The 20,902-nt window shown below is 41.0% G+C and overlaps 1 protein-coding gene across 6 annotated transcripts in view; it reads left to right on the forward strand.

Annotated features, from left to right (window-relative positions):
- The window catches only part of ANKRD44 (ankyrin repeat domain 44), a 130,207-nt gene that overhangs the window by 44,148 nt on the left and 65,157 nt on the right, over positions 1 to 20,902 (forward strand). For all 6 annotated transcript variants that reach the window (XM_041472753.1, XM_041472758.1, XM_041472756.1 and 3 more), the window contains exon 2: positions 16,837 to 16,920. In XM_041472753.1, coding sequence (XP_041328687.1) covers positions 16,837 to 16,920 — 84 coding nt within the window. The remainder of the gene's footprint in view (positions 1 to 16,836; positions 16,921 to 20,902) is intronic.

Here is a 20,902-nt window from a genome sequence, read left to right on the forward strand (position 1 = left end):
ATGTATTTTTTTGCCATGTGCAGTCTGTCAGTTTTCTGCTGCCTGTCTAGCTTGCCCACAAAGGGCAGTGAGTGCTTTATTTAGTTTGAAGGCAGCAGCACACACATCTACCAGACACATTAACCAGCACCAATATGACTTTTGTCACTTTTCAAAATGAGCAGTGGAGATAAGTAAGAGCAGGATGTGTCTGTGTCTCGATGAGCCAAGTCCTGGGGATGGACAGCTTGGGGGGAAGTGCTTCCCGACTCCTCTGCTCAGCTGCTGTGGCAGATATTGCATGTAAAACATGGTCTGACACACCTGCAGTGGCTTTGGCAGAACAAAAAAGCAGAAGCATGAATCTGCTTCTTTCTTCTGATTTATGGATTTCATTGTAGCTGTCAGTGTCACCTTAGTGGAAGTTTGTAAATGCAGCATTTCACTTGCCTGTCAGCTTTAATCAGCTTTAGGTAATACAATTCCAATCTGCTGTAAACCAGCAACATTACCCCTTGTAGGCTTCAGGAATCTCCAGCTTGTTCAGTGGCAGTTTTTCCCCTCATCATGCAAATGGACTTGGCATTTGTTCATATCTCCAGAACATCTTAGTTACATTTTAAACATGTCAAGGTGTTTCAGCAGCAGTATTTGTGAGAAATGATTAGGGGAAATGAATGTGAGAACTGGCTTTCTGACTATGAGAATAAAAATTTCTTACCAAATTTTCTTACACTTCTTGAGAAAATAGCACAAATTAGAGACTCTAAAATAACCTCCAAGCAGAGGTGTGTAGAGATTTCACCATTATAGGGCAAGCTACAGGCAATACTTGATGACTGTAATTCAGGGTAATTGGAGACTGTAATTCTTGACTTTCTAGAAGCACAGTTTTGGAATCACTGTGGAGTGGTTTGAAGTGAAGCGATCACTCTGGGTGCTGGATACCACTATTTATGTAAATCCATACTTGATAGCTCTAAGAGTTTGCTTATGTTTTAAAGCTGTGTGATCTTTAATATATAAATTTCTTAATCTCCTTTTCATTATGTTGTTCCTGAATTTCTAGTTGAGCCTTGTGGGCACAGCACTGGGAATTGTTCTTATTCTAGGAACATTGCTTCACCTCCACGACAGGCCATGAATTTTTTTTTTTTTTAAGCTGAGGTGTGTGACAGCTCTTCACAAAGGCCTTCAAACTGAGTCATGTTTCATGCTAACAGCAAAAGAGCTTCTCACTGTCAGTCCCGAGTCACAGTGCATTGGTGCTGCTGGCATAAATAATAATTAATGGGTACACATCCGCTAGGCAGGACAAGTCTCAGTTCAGTCTGTACGCACGGTGAGATTTCCTTACACTCTGCACTTCAGGACTTGGTTTTCAGTAGCCCTAAACCTAACTATTTTACATTTGTCCAAATATAATTCTTCATAATTAAAAAGCCCTAACTTTTTGCAGTGAGCCAGTAGCCTGTCCTTCATTTTTCCAGTTAAATCATATGCAAAGAACAATTCTTTTTCCAGTGACATTGCTCTGGAAAGGTGGAGCCTGTGTCTCGTTTGGGTAGCTACAAACACGCAAGGATAGCTCCATCCCCTGTTCAAGGCCAGGTCAAATATTCTTCTGAGCAACCTGGTCTAGTGAAAGGTGTCCCTGTCCATGGCAGGGGCGTTGGAACAAGACGATCTTTCAGGTCCCTTCCAATCCAAACCATTCTATTATTCTATGATTCTGTATTAATTGCTGGGAGAGGAAGAGAAACTGGGTCAATAAGAAAGGCATAACAGTTTGTGGAGATGGAAAAAGCATAGGATTTGCACAGCAAAGGATGTTTTGGCTTGGGATTGAAGGTAACTGCACATATCCAGCCTGAGTGGAGTGTGGCTGGAGGCTGGTGAGTGGCAACCCCCCGTGATTTACCTCCCCCCTTATCTCTGTTAAACACTGCTTAGCAAACTCTGAGTGCACTGTGGCAAACTCATGCTCTCTTAATACAGAAAGCTGAATGAAAGCTGGAGTCAGATAGCGCTCCAGTGAAAAACTGCAAAAAGGCTGGCATGTTATCATTTGTTATTTCCTGCAAGAGCGAGCTGTGTTGTGTGGTTCCATTATCTGAAACTGAGCGGGCTGGTGGGACTGCGTGCAGCCATTTAAAAATGTGATTTGTGTTTTTCTTTCTTCGCAGAAATCAGCCTAAAATATTTCCTGGTGCTTTTCTCAGAATCTGTGTCAGTGCAGCGAGTTAACCAGTGACAGCTCTGTCTCAGGAGAGTAGAAATTTAGTATGGTGACACTAATGTCTTTATAAGATGACCTAGATTAGAAATGTCTTGTTCTTGGTTTGCGGAATTCTGTTCAAATATTTAATATTACTCAGAGATGTTTTGGTTTTTATTTTTTCTTCCTGTAGAGACAGAAATAAAATTAGTTAAAATGCTTTTAGGATCCAAACAGTTTCAATGGTGGGAATTCTAGTTCAGGAACAAGAATTAGAATACATCCAACCCATGGAGTCTGCCCCCCTGGTCTACATATTGCTATGGCATGAATAGAGATGAGAAATTTCATGTATTTTGTCTGCTGCTTATGCCTGTATGGATTTCACCTTCTGAATTTCACAAGATATCCAGCTTACAAGTTGGAAGTTAGAATTAGATTATCAATGAGACTACTGAAAATGCAGGTTGCCTTACTCAAAGCATGTAGGTAACATCTTGTTGAAGCCTGGAGGAGCAGGACCTGTATAGTCACAGTTTTGGTCCAGTCAGATCTGAAGTCCAGACCACAGAGCTGGCTAATCCAAAGCAGGAGAGCAGGTGCCTGGGATGGCTTGTCCTCACCAGGAAGAATTTGCTGCTTTTCCCTTCCCTCTCTCTGGTTACTTCCTCAAGATCCTGCCTGTGTTTAAAGAACCTGAAATAATCTGTACAGGTATATGACTAGGATGGAGAAAGGTATATCCACCTTTTTTGTTAACATTACCATTTCCCCTGTGGCTTAAAGTTCTCTGCCAACCATCCTTTTAGCTCAGTGCACTGGGACTGAATTCCCTTTGGGCAGGCCCCATTTACGGTGCAGTTTCAGTTGGTCTGTGAGAGGCAGCAGATAATATAGAGAAACTGTCATCTACTCCTCTCACCCCAGAGGGGAAGGGGTTCTGGACCCAACATAAAGTGGCTGCAAGCAGAAGAGCCCTGGACTTCCCCATGCAAAACTCCCAGTGAAAGCCGTATGGCAGGCTTTCGGGAACAGCCTGCTTCCTTTTTTTAGTTTCCTTCTTCAGGTTTTTTTTTTTTTTTTAACTCCTTGCAATCATGGTGACTTAAGATGGTGAAATGGCACAACCTTTCCCACCACTCTGAAAACTTTTCCATCCCTCGGAAAGATCATGCAGCTTCATATGTTTGGGATTTTTAAAAGCACCAAGCATTGCTATCAGTGTCTTAGCTTTGTTTGAAATTTTCTGCCCTCAGCTTAGTGGTGAACAGTATTAGTGGTCCTTAAATTTTTGTTTAGCTTGTTCTGTAAAATCCAGGGTCTGTGACACAGCAAGACTGTGCTTTTCTACATTTGTTTCTGAAGTGTTGGAGTGAGCTGCACCCACCAGTGAAACAAGATATCAGAGAAGGAGACCTACAGGTCTTGAATTAGGATCGCTGCCATGAAAAACTGGCAAGAGTTTCTGAAGGACTGAGAGGAGGAGGCTGTGAGAAACAGAGAGATTTGCTTTGTTTAGCAGATCAGAGGGGCAGGGTAGCATGAGAGTGGTTAAATCATGCAGCAAAATAGGACAGTGGTTTACCAAACCAGTTCCTTGCAAAGGGGTTGTGGGTAAGTTCCAGTTCCTCGCAAAAGGGTAAGGGAAGGGCTAGGCCTGGGCTTAGCTTAGATGCTCTCAGCTTCTCGTGCATTACTGGAATCACTTGTAAAAATCTATGAAAATTAGTGGAGATGGTTACTAATTTACTTCTGCAGGCTCTGCTTTGTAATGTACATTTAGAATGAAAACTGTAAGGTCTACACCTGCTTCTTCTTGAGTTCATATCCAATAGCACGATTCCAGAAAGACATCCCCTTTCCAAGAGGCCATCTGGGATATCTAGTGGCAGTATAGACACGTTCCCTGAGCTCTTCCTCAAACATCCTCCTCTCTGATGGGCAGCATGACTCGAAGAGCTCCCTGTCAGAAGGAAGTGTTCAAATACCACAGGCATCCACAGTGCTGTGACCAAGGACTCTCAAAAGAATGGTGAAGTCAAACTGGCTTGGGAAATCCTCTGGTTTGTTTTGGCTTTACCATTCAGCTAGGTTACTGCAATTCTGCTTTCCGGATCTCATTAGGCAGTTGATCAAGCTGCCACCAGCTCTTTCTGCTGTTGTCATTAGAGAGGTAGAGAATAATGCCCTGCTTAACAGCACAGACAAAAATGAGTGTTAAGCACATTGCCACTCCCCTGACAAGCAGCAGTTAGATGTGTTATCTGATTAAGGGGTGTTTTGTATTAAGGTTGCATATTTACTGGGCTAAATTTGACAATATTAATACATGAATATTCACAAAATAACTGAGTGGCTGTGTTTAGGGACTCAAGATAGAGATTTGTTGCTTTTTAATATAAAAACTGTTAAAAAAAAGCCCCAACTGGTTATTTTTTAGCAAGCTTAGGTGCTCTTTTTTGCAAGCATTTTGTGCATGACAACAATACAGAATAGTAAGCTTTTCACTATTGAAGTGGAATAATTCACAGAAAATAAATGAGAGGCTGAAGTGTTAAGCTGTGCAAGTCTAATTAACTTTCAGCCTTAATAAGCTATGGCCTCTCTAGCAAAATTAAAAACGGGGTTTGAATTACAGATGGCAGCTACAGTTTGGGCTTAAAAAGACATTTTTAAAAACCATCTTTTTTTTCCCCCTCTGATATTTCTGAGCACTTTGTTTTGCAGAGGGCCATCTGAAGTGGACTGCCCTCTGTCTCTCTCTTGTTTTCCCTTTTGTTCACTGCACGGTTCTTTGCCCTCTGCTGCAAAGAGACTCTAATGAGACTGCTCAGGAATAAGGGGGGCTTGCCTTGACTTTGCCAGGACCCTCACTCTGTGGCTGAGCTCTCCCAGGCTGAACCTTTTTCTCTGGAAAAGAAAGTCCCATTTGGGCAATGGTTATCCCAGACCAGAGGGATCAATGTGTCTAGATGTGACATGGACAGAGAGAAGGTCTCTAACGCAGCTGGGCTGTGTCTGACTGCCAACCTCACCGCTTGGTTTGTTTGACAGGAGCTGGAAGGAAGCATGCAGAGACAGCTGCATGTACAAAATCAGCTAGTGCTGGGAGCTGGGGAGCTGAGACCTTGTCTTGCCTTCCTTCTCAGTGCTGAAGGGTTTCAGCAAGAGAGTGTGACCATGACTGGAAGCTGAGGAGAAATGGAGTGAGGAAGGTTGCATCCCACTTCCTCGGCCGATGAGAACGGTCAGGGTGAGCATTCTGGCTGGCGCTGCACGTGCAAGGTTAGCAGTTCACGCACGGAGATGTATCTGATGCATGGCATGCAGTGTGGTGAAGGGAAGGCTCACACTGAGTCTCAAAACTGTGACAGTGGTCTCAGAGACATCTTGCAGGCTTTTCAGAGGGTATTCAGACAAAGTTATGCATAACTTGCAATGGTAACTTGTTGGAAGAAAGAGTGTAATAGTTCATTATAGCTCTCCAGCTCATATTTCTGTTTAATTCGTGTCTGTACAAAGTAATTTTGACACTGCTGGATTTGTCACAGTCAGATGCATCATGCTCTGAAGATACTGAATTGTTTTCTGAAGTGAAGACAATTTTGAAACCTTTTTAAATTTCCATTTAATTTCTCAGGCTTGGCTGTCTGACATTGCACTCATCAGCCCTTTTTTTTTTCCTGTCAGCTTCAATAATTTGGTTGAGGTTGAGAACGAGAATATTATCAGGACATGTTGAATCAAACTAACTTTGCTAATCTGTTCCAGATTCAAAATAGAGGTAAAACATCTGCTTTGGTTGTAGAGCAGAGCTCTATGCCAACTGTAGCATGCCTAATGTAAAGAAAGAGATGAAGGGGTGTTATGAACATCTTCATGTTCACACATAGTTACTCTGCTAGTAATGGAAATAACCCTGTCATCAGCCTCAGTAGTTAAACATTTTTAATCTGAATTTTATATCAGCTATGCAGAAAACAAATATTAGTCACTAAATTCTGCAAAGGATTTTAGTATTTTATGAAAACAGTTATAACTGACTGTGGTGCTCTTCAAGAGCACTGTGAGCTCCATGACCTCTAAGAGAAATCAGGAAACATCAATGTTAGTCTTTAATGTCTTTTAAAGTATATTTGGCCCTGGCTGTCTAGGAGAAGGTGAGTTGTGAGATTTTCTGAGTTTTTCTGGAGCTGGCAGGAGGGTGGCTGTGGGGGTGGCAGCTGCTGACCAGAGGAATGAGCTGCACTGTAGTGCGTAGGAGACAGGCAGTGGAGAGGCTGTGTGTATGATGTGCAACACAAAGGGAACCTGAGCAAGATCCACTTGAAATATAGTGGTAAGACCAAACAAATCAGATAGTTCAGGTTTTGCTCAAGACCCTAAAATGTCTTCTCCCTCCCTAACGTTATTTTCACGATCCTGGAGGTTTGCTGTTTTTCTGAGGCTTGGTTTAGATACCCATGATATCAGAATCTTGGAAGTGTTGCAGGTCACTGTTAAGAGGAAGATGAGGTTCAGGAACACATGAGATTGTGATTGCAAAATTTATCTGTCCTTAACAGAAACTCTGTGCATGAGCTCATTGAAATAAAACCCATAGCTGAAATTACCTTCTGATGAGTGAATGAGATGGGATCTGAAATTCTGCTGTGTGCCATGTGTTAGTGTGTGTCTAACCAAAGGCACTAGACTCTCCTTGAACTTTTGGAAATATATATTTTTATTGATTTCTGCTGTAGCTTACCCTTTTTGCATTAACCTTTATCTTCATCTAAGTGTGGTGTGAATATGTTCAATCCTTTGCCTACTGAAGCCTGCAGAAAAGAATACCTTTGACTTTCAGTGATTGTTGGACTAGATCTATTTTTGAAACACAGTCTTCTGCAGTTCACAGTTTGTAACTCAGCCAAATTGGTAACCAGTGTCCTGGTTTGTGTTGCCCTTAATGGAGCAGAGATGCATCCTCCTTGTGTGCAGCCATTTAAGCTCTGTATCTCTTGAATGTGGAAAACAGATAATTTCTTTTAATAACAACCTTTTATGTATATAGTTATCATGTTTCCTTTAAATTGTGTTCTGTGTATTGTGACCAGTTCTGATCTGTTTAGGTTTTCCCTGTAAATCATGTTTTAGAGCTTTGTTTTGGTCTTCAAGTCAAGTGGTGCCCTAAACTAAATGTCTCACTCCAGCCAGCCTAAGCAGTACTGAGCAGTGTGGGAGGACCACTGTGTGCTTTGCAAATCATAATCCTATTTTAAGTCTCTTCCTCTTTCAGAATGTTGTTCGATTGCATTCAGTTAGTAAAATGCAGTCACAAATTCTTTCTTACACAGAACTGCTGCATAACAACCCTGGATTTCTCACTAACAGGCAGGCTGTGTTCTCCTCCATACTGAGCAATGTCCTAATCTTCCTCCAGCCTGGCTGTTTGTATAATTTGTCAAGGTGGTTATAAATTCTCATCTTGCCCTCCAATGTCCTTGTGTAGTCTCTTGTAGTTCCGAAGTATCTGCAGATTTATTATGGCACTCTCTGTTTCATAGCTGCCTTCTTTGTATGTACAGTAATATAGAACAGACCCCGTTAGCAGCGGAAGTCCTGATCTTACCAAGTAAGATCTTACAGGGTCAGCTGCCACTTTATAGTTCTCTAAATCAGGACTAATTTTCTAAAAATGAAAGGGTTTTTATTAGCTTGTGTGATGAGTATCAATGTGTGCTGCATATATCAGATAGAGCACTTAATTACAGATGGACTGGACTATTACTTTGTCCTGCTGAGTGTCCAGGCTGCCAGATGAAAAGCAGGTCTTGCTGTGCTGCTGCAGTGAAAGAGGACTATGAAAGGTTTTTTTGAGCCAGCTGCAGCACGTGTAGCAGCCCTTGCACACCCTTGCCTTAGCAAGGAAGAGGGGTAAGTCACAGTTTCATAAGTGATAAACTGAAGGGAGATAAACTTGCAGCACTTCCGTTTCTTTTTTCCTTTTTCTACTTGATTGCCATTGCTGCTGGCGGAGTTGGGTGCGGGCAGGATATCAGTGGTCTCCAGAGGATGTGGGGCCACTGAACGGAGGAGATGTCTCAGGCTAAGTCAACCAGCTGCATGAACCCCTTCAGCCCTCAGAGTGTTCCTCCCTCCACACAGATTTCGTTTGAATTGTCTTTTATTTTTTGTCTCTTGTGGAATTTAACACCTAAACAATTGGTTAAAAAAAAATTGCTTGAAATGTGTTTGAAGACAAGTGAGCAGGAAATGAAGCTTTTGGCAGGGTTGATGTTTTTCAAGCGAGTTTCTCCCCTAACTGCTTTATTCTGAAATCTCTAGCGAGGAGCAGACGTGTCACTGGGTTGCTGTTGCTCTGTTCTGCTGCTGGCGGTTTCATTTCTCTTGAGGTTCATAACCTCACGCTGCCTTGGCCACCTCAGCTGTGCCTCTGGTGGGGACAGCGTGCAGGCCCTTTGGAAAGCAGGTGGTGTAACATGGCACAGGGCCTCTCACTTGGAAGTTGGCTTCAGCTGATTTACACCAGCTGGAATTTGTGCCCCCAGAGATTTTACTGTCTGCTGTGCTCTTGTTCAGAAACACTGCCTTGGTGCCAGGACTTCTTCCCTGCTTCTGACTAAATGATTGATGGATTATGGGGGAGGGGGAAAAAGAAAAGACAAAAGCTCTGGGAAACAAAATATAGATATGACAAGAAGTGCTCAAATGGATAAGTAATGCAGCACATGCTGCTGAGAACGTATAAAAACAATTGGATCTCTTTTTTGGTACTGCCATTACAATCACAGGACTATTATTTAATGGTGTCACTGTTGTGAGATATTACACAACACACAGTTTGTGTCAAGACAAAATCTCAAGAAACTCTGAACAAATAAATTCAGGAGGACAAGAAAAATTCAGGGTACTATTAGATTGATTATCCTCAATCTTTGTAGGTATTCCAACAAATTTTATTAAGCTCTCTGTTACAGACTTTTTATACTAAAATGGGTAACAAACGCTGGTGAATATAACAAATGTTATGCTACTATGTTTATTTTTGTCTCCTTTAAAAAAGCTTTCTTATTTTAACTAGTCTGCATGGTGCTGACTCTTCGTCTCCACTTGATTAATGTAACTTCAGGAAAGTATTTATTAACTGATTTTCTGATCTGATCTGGACGCACTTAAAAAAACCCCATCCACCTCCAGTCCTAAATGCCAAAACTAAAACCAAACCCTAGCACTTAAATCAAGACTGGTGGACAGCCTCCAGTAATGAGAATGAACGAAAGGACGTTGGGCAAGCTGAATTAAACAGTCTGAGCTCTTTTCCTTTTTAGAAGTGATCTAAATTTAACAGGCCAAGAGTTATTTTGGTGCCTTTAACTGATAAGTTCAGTGAAACATCGGCAACTTGCATCACTTTTCAGTGTGTAAAGGAATTTCAGGATTCCAGGAATGGCAGGATGTAACCTTCACTTCACCTGGAAATATGAGCAATTCTTGGGGCAGTTGATAGGCTTCCTAATGAAAAATGGGAGGCAGCCAAAATCCGGAGCCAAGCTAGCACCAGAAATAGATCTGCCAGAGGCTTGTTTTGCACTGTCTAGAATGGCATATCACAAATTGTGCGAACAGAAATACCCAGCTGGGTCCAGCATTGCACAAGCAGGATCAATCCTGACTGTTTTCCTTTTTAAGCATCATGAAAGCTTGACTAAATAAATGTCATGTTAAAGTTTCAGCTGTCTCAATATGTTGCTTTCAAGTAGGAGACGGAAAAGGGTTGAGCACGGAGAGGACCAGGGTGCAAGTGGTGGTGGGGAGGCAAGGGTTTAGCTGGTTTGTTCTTGTTACTTCACAAAATGTGTGCTTTTGGGGAAGTGTAGTGAAGTATAGTCTGGTTTGCACATCACTTACTAAATGATTATTTGTGATTATGTTTAATTATGGAATCAGATCTATTGTCTTCTCTGTCTGGCCGGAGACAGGGAGTTTGGTGGGTGAGGTGTAAGCAAAAGCCATCAGGGCCTTGCTGAGTGGGAGCAAAGAGCCAGAAGCCTGTGGGAGCACAGCCTGGATTTCCAATCCCAAGCCCAGCTTGTTTTTGCAAAGGCTTAGCTGTATTGGATGGGACATAATTTAAAAGCAGGTGATGCAAGATGTGTTGTGACAGCCCTGCTCTCTTTTCAGGGTTGAGCCATGCTCTAAGCAGTTCAGGTTGTTCATTTCCAAACCTAGTGCAAGCAATGTTCAAAACAAGATCCTTAATGGAAGGTTATCATCAGACAATCTTGTTTCAGACAGCTCTGCTGCTACTACTTTAACCCTTTTCCAGTGATCATGCTTTTCCTTTCTGCCTTCATGACAGCTATTGTACATCAACAAAATCTACTTGTTCACCTAAAGCTGAGGATGTGATTTTTCCCATCCAGAAGATGCAGAAGGGTGATTTGGTAGGCTGTAATTCCAGCCTCTGAACCTGGTCAGTACTGGATACCAGGCACCCAGCTGAATTCAGGTGGAGGGATGGGATGGAGTCCTCCCCTGGCCATGCTGCCCCGAGGCTTTGCAGTCTGCACCAGCTGCCTGGCTGTTCTGCAGTAAGGCTGGAGCTGCTCTGTTTCTGTAGCTGTTTGTGATTGCCATGCAGTTAGCAATGTACACCAGTGATTAATCTCAGGTTTTTGTCATGTTACCAGCAATGGCAATATCTGCTGATCATGTTAGAATCACTGTATTCCAATTAATTCTGCACCAAATATTTCTGTAAATGTTCAAGTCTTTGTTTGGGAAGCCACTGTGGGAAAGGCTGAGTGCATGCCTACGTGGAACTACCTATGGACCGTGTTAGCATTGCATGAATTATTCAGGCATTTGTGAGCAATTGCTTAGGAACCACTTCTGCCTTGCTGAGAGGGGAAAAAGCACCAAGCACACTGAGCATTGTTTGTACCACACTGAGGGTCCTTGCAGACATCCTCTCCTGATGCCCTGGGTGCTACTGAGTACGTGTCTCATAGGGTTAGACCATACTGGGAGCCACAGGTGTGCACTGGGGTATTTCCCATTTGGTCACTGAGCAGTTTTTGGTGTTTTGGAGAAGTTGCCATTCATCATTAGGTGGAAGGATTGGAGGGAGAGGCTTTCAGCTGTGGGCTTATGCAGACAAATGCAAACACCCCCCTCCAGCTCTTCTTTCTTTAAAGGTAAAAGTTGCTTTTGAAGTTCAACATATGTTCTGTTTGGAGTTTATATATAATTTTTTACCTATTCTCAAGAGAGCATAACAGCAGATGAAGCTGTGATCAATTCTCCACTGCTCCCGTGTGCCCTGTGCCATTGATGTGAAGTCCTTTTTATGGTCTGAAGGATAAACACAGCCTGAGACTTTGGAGAAGCTGTTATAAATGACATAGATAGAAATGAGGGCCATTACAGGAAAACCCAACACTTCTTGCAATAAACCTTAAATGCCCATTACATCCCTCTAAGCAACTTGGAGCACAGCATGGCAGCAAGTTAGAAAGCCATTGGTGCAGGCAAAGTGGCAGAGCACAGTTGCATCCTTTAAATGCTGGCCTAAAAACAACATGAAGATCTCTCAGCTTGGAAGTGCCTCTGTCACACAAAGGTTCTTTTTTAGCTTTGAGAGTGTTGACTCATGTTTTTTTGAATACCTCTGTGTGTCATGTAAGTTTGTTGGTCCTTGAGCACTCAAACACAGTGGAACAAATTGAAATAAATAGCAATGTGTAGGCATGCATGCTGTCCTTGCTGCGGAGGATTGATGTGCAATCCTTAAATCACTGCGCTAGTCTGCAATAAATGGAAGCACATAATAAGATAGAATTAAATTAATTGAAATTTTTTTTTCTGCCATGTTTGAAATGTTGCAGCGTACAGGGTATTTATTGATCTGCTCAGTATAAATGTCCTAAGTGCATTTGCTCACTTAACAATGCTGTTAGTTTGCCACAGTGCTTCCAGGGAACCAGTACACCCAATCTACACATTTGATTCTCTCCACTGGCTTTTCAGTCATTTGGACAAGTATTCCTTAAGTCGCTTAGTAAAAATCTATAATTGCTATGTAACACCTCTTAGCAGCCATCCAAGGGCATTTTTCTCCAAATACCAGCTCTGTGAAAGTACTTTGTTGGCAGAAGTGTATATAGAAATTTCTACAACAGGATTGCACCCTTTGAATTAACAAATTCAGAGCAAACTTTTTTGGTATTTACCCAGCAATTCATTCCTAAAACACAGTAAAAGGCTAACCCCTGAGGAAAGGGAACTAGACTACAAAGCCTATTACAAATTATCAGTATTAAGTAATTTCTGTACATGGAACTGTATAAATACTAAGCATCAGGGAAATGCACTCTAAGAATTAACTCCAGTTCATGGCTGTTCATTAATACAGACTTGTAAGTTCAAACAGCATTTCAGGTATTCGTGTGCTGTCTGTGCAGAGAGAAAAAGTCCTAAACTAATATTAGGGAGAGGAGTAATCTTTTTGCTTTGGCCAATGGAAGGAAATAGGTGTATGTGATGTGACATAGCAGACAACCTTGTAATCTTGATTAGTGGGAGTACATTCAGAAAAAAAGAGAGGTGTTTGGGTAAACACTGTCAGAATCAATACCACTTTGAAATGATTGTGTGTCTTGCTAAATTGCCTTGCTAGTTAGATGAATACATGGATATATCCGAGTGTTTAGTCCAGGAACTTGATGTAAGGCATTTAGAACTAATAAAGGATCAAAATGTAGCTTCTTTTCACTCACAGGAGCAAATGGTAGTCTGTGAGATCAAATAGGCGTGGGAGTCGATCATCCTTTCCCTATTGGCTTCTACCTCCTGTCAAAAAAAATCTGGCTTAAATAAGTTCTGGTCAGTGAGTCAGGATATCTAAAATTAAGGCAAAATGTTCAGTATATGTCACAGGTACTAGGTACTTAACAAAAAACCAAAGTGGCTTGCTACTAGGTTCAGCATCTGCTTTGGACATAGTAATTAAAATTATACTTGAGACAGTCCCTTTACATGTTTCATCTCCTCTGGAGTCACAGACTTGCCAATGCCCCTTGGTAACAGTCACATCTATGGAGAGCATTTCCCAGTGTTGGACTTTTTCTTTTGGAAGAGCTTGTTGGCTCTGTGGAATCCAGAGCCACAGGACATTCTTCCATGTGAGTTTAAATTCTGTTGCTGAAAAAATCGTTGTGCCTTCAGTTCAACAAGTTAATTTTGCCTGGTGGGTTGAAGTCCAGCTTATGATTGCCCTGCATTCAGTAAAGAAAGGGACATGTTGCAACACTGGAAGAAGTCAGCAGACACAATTTATTTTTTACTAAAATGCTTGTTACAGCACAAAGTAAAGAACCCTCTAATAAAACTTGTTGGTAAGTTTCATACTTATCCTAGTAACTCTGAAGAAAAAGTAACATGGAAAGGTTTTTTTTAGCTGCTGGAGTTTATTTCCAGAAAAAAAGTGAACACTCCCAACTGAAATTCTCTTTAAGAAATTGGAAGCTACAGAGAGCTGAGCTGATGAAACAGTTGTTCATCATTCCAAAACCCTGCACCCTTGCTTAATTCTAATCATAGTTATATATAATCTGCTTTGTGCTTGTGCTTTTCTTTTCTCTTTAATATAAGAAGTTTAACAACTTCTGAGTTTGAGGACTTTTAAAGCAAAGTATTTCTGTTAATGAAATAACGTGTTAATGATGTCACAAGTTTCAGAAATTACTTCCAAAAATATACTATCCTTTGATAATTAGGAAGGAAAATTATCTACCCTTCAGGAATTAAAATTTAAAAAAAAGACTGTTTAAAGTCATTGATGCATGAATATGGTTATCACTGAAGATCAAAAAAGTAATCTGTTCATTGGGCATCCATCATCAATGTGTGTGTGACTGCACAAGCCCCGTTCCAGCCCTGTCAGCTGCTGAATGCAGCAATACTTTTCCCATTGTGCTGATGGATGTGGATGCATCTCCTCAGCTCTGACCTCAAACTGAGCAGTAATGCTGCAAAATGCTGCAACATAGTTCTGACATGTATTTCCCGGACAGGTCATTATACTTGATTGCACATCTTACACTGAAATGGGTCTCAATATGTAATAAAATTGCCTCAACAATAAATAATACATTTTCATTTCAAAACGAATGCCTTTGAAAATAAAGTAAAATAATGACATAGTGAATTAGAAAAATGGCCAGCTGGAGCAGGCTGGACAGCAGTGATTGAAGATGGTTATTAACCTGTACTGGTTTTATCTCCTCTTTCCAGTTTTCAGGCTCTGATCATTTTTATCTCCTCTTTCCAGTTTCTGGCTCTGATCCTTCTCCATTATCTCTGTGTCTTGCTGCTACAACTATCAGAGATAGATTTTATCATAATTGATTTATAAAAATTAAATCTTACAGGGGAAAAAGGTCTGAAGGATGAGGCCTTTGAAATGGGTGTGTGGGAACTTTCTCCTGTCAGCAGGAGAATCAGTGGTGGGAGTTATGCCCTGCTTCAGAGGCACATGAACACTGGGGTTTGATCTAAGGAACTGCAGGTGGATGTGACCATGGTATGGTGGACAAAAATTTAGATGAAGATCTTCTGTGTGTCACAGGTCTAAAGAACACAATTATATTCTCAATCTGCTTTCTGTGTTAAAAGGCTGATGCTAAATGGAAAGGTCAAACATTTCCTGTAAAACCAATGGTTTGATTCAGATTTCTGGCAGAGAGAAGAAGGGTCAAAGTGCCTTATTGTAGACCTTCCTTTTTTAAAATGTAATGATGCACAGTACTTTACCCCCTCCTTTTTTAAAAGAAAAACATTGCCTGTAACAGCACTTGAACTTGGTTGCTTTTTTTTTTTTTCTTTAAATCTAATAGATTTGAATTTTGAGTTTTTTTCTCTTACCTCTGTATGAGGTCTCACATTAAATGTCACCAGAGTCTGGCTGATACTTTTTGTGGGGTGCTGGGCATACTGGACAGGCATGCTGCAAATGGGTTCAGGGAATAATCGAAGGTGCTGGGTGTATTTGTTTCTTGCTACTGGATTGTGATTGCCATTCAGCTTGAAATTGAGGAGTTCTCTGCTTTCCTGTTGGGTTTTTTCCGTTTAAATATTATGATAAATGCACAGGAAATGCAAATATTTTAGTGTGAGCATAATAATTTCATAAACATTCACTGATTCTTCATAGCTGTTAGTTTTAGGAGAGAAGGGTCTGGTGTTTGCATCCCCTGTTGGGAAATATTCTCTGCCCATTCTGACATGGCTGGGAAGGGAGCATGCTAAATTGCTAAAGTGAAATGCAATTGTTTTTTCCTTTTTCAAACATCCACTACAATATGTAAGACATAGACAGTTGTGATGAAAGATGCTGCCTTAGTCCTTTTCATTTTTGGAGGAGTGGCAAGAATGAAATTCCAGTATGAATGTTTCTCAAGGGCATAAGGGATTAATAGGTCTTAAAATAGACACCATTAATTTAGAAATGTATTTTCCACATTTGAATAAGAAAAGATAGGGAGGAAATGGTATTTTCTTTGTTCTTTCAGCCTTTTTTGTGAATTTCGAGATAGTCTGTTTACAAGACAGTTAAATTCTGTAGAATCTCAAGAACTGTTGCATTTTTATGTGCTTAAGTAGTCATACATGCTGCCATTTTACAGGATTATTTTAGATTCTGGTGATTGCATGGCACCACAAACTCCTTTTTGCCAGTAAGACCAGAGGTAACCAGGAGTGAGACTTGTGGGGCACACATTGTCTTCAGGAGGATGCTGGTGAAAGTGGGGCCTGTTTCAGCCACATGCTTTATGGGATTGGGTTCTTTATGAATTGTCCCCTTCTTTTCCCACGTCTCCAGCAGCACAGTTTTTCTTCTTTTCGCTCAGTGTGCTGCCAGCTTGGTTACTATCTCAGATATTTGCTGCCAAGGTGGTCGGAAGGGCTGAAGTCACCAGCTCTGGCTGAGTTTTGGAGCGCTGAGCACACGCAGAGCTCCCTCCCGCTGCCCGGCGGTGACGGCAGCGTCGGAGAGCAGCGAGCATGGCACATTGTTTCTCCTGTGGGCCTGGTTATTTATTTCTGCATTCCCATTCATAATAGCATAATAACAGACTTGAGACAATAAGATAATTACTTCGCTTCTTGGGTGGTTAAAATTAACTGCGCTCATTGCGTATTTATTCAGGAAAAAAATGCAAGTTGTTTAGCGATTGCCCAGAAATTCATTATCTGCATAATGTTCTGTTTCTAAATGTGTATGGCATGACCATTCATCTGTGCCAAGAGCAAGCATGCAGCACTATCTGATGTAATTAGTTTTCCCCTTACATGCCAGGCAGAACATCTGGGCTAATTGTGTGTTGTTGACAAAAGTTGCCGTTCTAATGGAGATCCCTGTTTGTGCACACACATGCTCATTATAGGTACAAACATTCTCATGATTTCAGTTTATCCTCAAGCTCTTGCTGATGAGATACTCCTGGTGATTTGGGACTGGGGTCACACCATGTCTCTGGGCAGCTTTAGCAACTGTTAACAGGAGTAAAATGCTCTCAGTTTAAACAGAAAATAAACAAACCTGCAATGCTTCTGTTTCTGTTTTCTTTTTCCAGCCTCCACTGGTCCAGGCGATTTTCAGTGGTGATCCAGAAGAGATACGGATGCTCATCTACAAAACTGAGGATGTCAACGCCTTGGTATGTGACTGGCATGTTGTGCACCATGCTTGTGGACTGTGGCAATGACAGTACTAAAAATGTCCTCAGTAATTAACACATAACAGAATGGAAATGATTGAGAAGTAAGAGATTTGGGGCTTCAATGGTAACCTAAGTAGGAGTCAGTGTAATTGTCTCCAGCAGATGACTTTAAATTTTCTAAGTGTGTATGGTAATTATTCCAAATGTGCAGGTCAGTCAGGGACATTGTTTTTTCTCTTACTGAGAAAATGAATGAAAACAGCTGAAAATTGCATATTTTTACTCTCTGCAGGGCTTCTTTTTATGAAGAGTCTTTGCAGATCAGGAGCTGTTATGCATTTGACTCTACTTGAACTAAAGCTGCAGTATAATTCTCAGTAGTGAGAGTAAGGAAGCAGAATCTTGGCCACAGTTTGCCCACAAAGGAATTACTGTTTTGCAGATGGGCTTATTCTAGCCAGAATGGTAAGCAGCTGTAAACAAGTAGTAGTTGAGTGCTTTGACAGTGAAAAAAAATATCTCCAAGTCAACTTGGTCTTTTTTGCAGAAATTGGGGTGGGTTTTTCCCCCCTCTTTGATTTAAACTTCTATCTGAACTGATAGAAATAAGTTCTGCCAGTCCTGACTACAATCTGTGGCCTCTCAAAGTGGTGAGAATATAAAGCAGAAGCAGAGTGATAATTTCCAGGTGTTTCCTGGACTTTTGAATCAACCTTCCTTTACTTCATGCCTTTCTGTGATGTAAAACCATCGCTTTATTCATTGCTAACTCCAGCAGTTGGTCTGGTATGGTCTTGGCACTGCAGCTTTTGCAGGTAGTGGGGTCCAGCTGTCTGGTTCAGAGCTACCAAAAGGAACTAGAGAGGTGATCCAACAGATCTGTTTGACTGGGGCTTCACCTCGTTTGCTGTCCAGTAGAAGGAAAGATATGCCAGTGTTTTAAATCTGATCCAAGACCACCATGTTAAGCTTTCCCCATGATTATCAGTGCCTGATTGCTTTCCTGCAAGTTCCTAAAAGTGCTTCCTTAAAGAATCATCTCCCTTGAATTCCCTCCTTCTTTGTTTTTGCTGATGCTCTTAATAAACCAAAGAAAAAAACCAAACCGAGCCAAACAAAACCCCCTCAGCAAGGTAGATGAACACCACAGTCCCAAAATTTAATCCGTATTTCACGCTGGATTTTCAAAGTAGAGTTTCCTGTACGAGGTTATTGTGGATTTCTCCAATGTTTTTCTGTCCTTTGGCTGCAAGTGTGTTAGTGATGGTTGCTAGGGAGATGCTCTCAGCTGTCAGGTGCAAGATTAGATGCAGAACTCGTGTTTTGCAGATGAGTCCCATAGTACTTAATAGGAAAAGTCATTGAATGGTTCTGCCCATTATTTTTCCCCCCGTATATTGCTTACAATGCTCAAAATCCACCCAAGAATGCTTTGCCTCCTCAGGAGCAAAACTCAGAGCTGTTCTTTGAAGTAATTAGAAAGATACTGGTCAATACAAACTCTGAAGGTTGTGTGTTGTGAATAGTGACTGCAGGGAAGTGTCAATTGCTTAAAATATCACTGAAGAAAGATGAAAAGATTTCCCCCTCATTGTGCTGTGAGCTGGCAATTTGCATTCCATGCTTCTGTTTCTATTTTAAGGGTGTTTTTAATTACTTCCACATTTACATTTGGTTGCTCACATGAGAGGAAACTCTGACACCGTTTGGCAGAGATTTGTCCTTTGTTGATCATTTTGGTTGGCTGTGTTAACTGGAATAGTTCAAATATAGGTAGAACAGGGATACAAAGTAGAAATCTGGTTTTGCAGCAAGCTTTGGGTATTTCTGAAGTTTAAAAAAATCAGGGGTTTTTAATCTCCATCAAGAGAAGTATTTGGAAGACAGAAGAAAAAGTGCATGGAAAAACAACACAAAATTAGGAATGCATGTGCAGACGTCCCAAGAGAAAATTAATCTCAGGAAAGAGTTTGGAGGAAATCAGAAGTTTAGAAGATTACTTTTTTTTTTGGTCTGGTAAAATAATTAGTAACTTCCCAAGCCAAGGACTTGTTTATTGATGGAAATGGCTACATTCTGGATACTGCTGTAATTGTGACTTCCGCTTTAAACACAGTGAAATCTGTTTGGATTACAAGTGTGGTTTTAATTCATTCTACCACTGTAATTGTCATTTTGACCTCTCCAGTCCCTACCTGTGCTTTGGAGGCACGTGATGCCACTCGTTCATCCTGAGGGCATGGACCCTGTTATATTTAGCTGGCAATGAGCAATTCCCTCAGTATGTACACATACTGAGTACACGGGGTGTCCATGGGAAGTGTGGGCAGCATTCCGCAGCCCAGGACATTTGTGATGTCACTTGGGCAATCCAGACTGCCAGATGAGTTGCAGGTAGACATCCTCTGCTCTTGCTGTTTGGTACATTTCAAAGCAGCAGGGTGATCATGCTATGTGTATATAGAGGGGGATATTTTGGGGTGCTGTTTTTACTTAGGGAAGAGTAGGAGAGAATGACCCCCAGAATCTAGGGACTCATTTGGATCCAGTTGTTACCCCTTTTTATTTGGGATTCGTAATACATGAGCTGTGCAGCACCTTATGTCTGCAAAGTCCAGTTGTTGAATGCAATGTTATAAACCAAAATCCTCCCTGTGAAATTTCCATTTTTGTCTCAGTCTTCCAGTTTAGTTTCTCTTCAAAATATTCAAATTAAAAAAAAAAAAACCCAGTCATAAAGCCTTCCAGTATTTTTCCCCATAAGTGATGTGTTGTTTGCAAGTAATTTCATTCTCTCTGTTTTTATTTTTTATCCCCTGATGCTGTGTTTTCTCTTGGAGAGAACCCTGTTCCTAGCTGCAGAGTGTCTGCAGAGGAGCAGGCAGCAGCACCAGCAGAGATTATAGGGCCATACGTGCAGGCCCATGTGTTTAGGGTGTGGTTTATTATGAGATAAAGAGGGGAGGAAGGAAGTCATTATGGAGACACATGTATGTGTGCAGTTCATGACTTTTTTCCTCATTATCCTGCTTGGAAAGGCATAGATTTGCAGGACTGCCTTTGTCAGGAGGATGCAGGCTCATTGCAGACCTTCCCACATGCACACAAGTTCTGTATATTCCTGTACTATTGCCAAGCATGTTTTTGGAGGTGTTGTGAGTGCTTGAGGGTACAAATAGGCACATATTTAGGGTTGTGAGTCTGAAAGGTTTTGCATGTTTGGGATAGCTGAAGTGAGTATTTACTCTCTAGTAGTGCTGTTTAATAGGCTGCTTATTTAAGTGGGAAGTGATGGAGAATTTTTTTATACAGAAATTATGAACAATTCTCCATTATGTAGCAAAATTGAATATAAAATTGCACTGAAGTTTGCAATGCAAGGTAACTAGCATGACTTCTGTTTAGATAAAATTTTTTTTTTGGCTTAGGTTTTTTAAAAAAATACTTTATAAAGAAAATTTTTGAACTGTGAAGAAGATTCTGCTGGAGAGACTGAGTCTGAAATATTCTGGGTTGCATTGCAACAGCGTGGTAGTGTAGTAATGGTTACTATGTTATATATATATCTCTGCTGGTGACTCATCTCATCAGTTTGAGACAGTTAAGGATGTATAGACCACTAAACTCTCATGGCAAGGTTTGGCTGTAACTGCATTATTGTCTTCAAAGGTAGCAATATAAGCCTGAAATACTTGAATTTTCTAAATCTTTTCCCATCCTGAGTGATGTGTTCTCCCATGCCTTAACACCCCCCATCCAAAGTCAATACTGTGTTTGTAAAAGTGGAGGAATTGTTCAAGTCTATCTTTTGAGTCTTACAGTGAACACCATTAATCATCAAAATATTTTCATTCATTAGGATAAAGAATGGTCCCAGTCTGGAATTAGTAGTGGAATTAGTTCTATGGTCCCAATCTGGAATTAATAATTAATTTCTAAAGTTATGCTTTTCTGTCACCGTCAGCCTCATGGAAGGCAA

Source organism: Pyrgilauda ruficollis, unplaced genomic scaffold, assembly GCF_017590135.1.
Source record: "Pyrgilauda ruficollis isolate IOZ18807 unplaced genomic scaffold, ASM1759013v1 scaffold3, whole genome shotgun sequence".
In the NCBI taxonomy this organism is placed as follows: domain Eukaryota; kingdom Metazoa; phylum Chordata; class Aves; order Passeriformes; family Passeridae; genus Pyrgilauda; species Pyrgilauda ruficollis.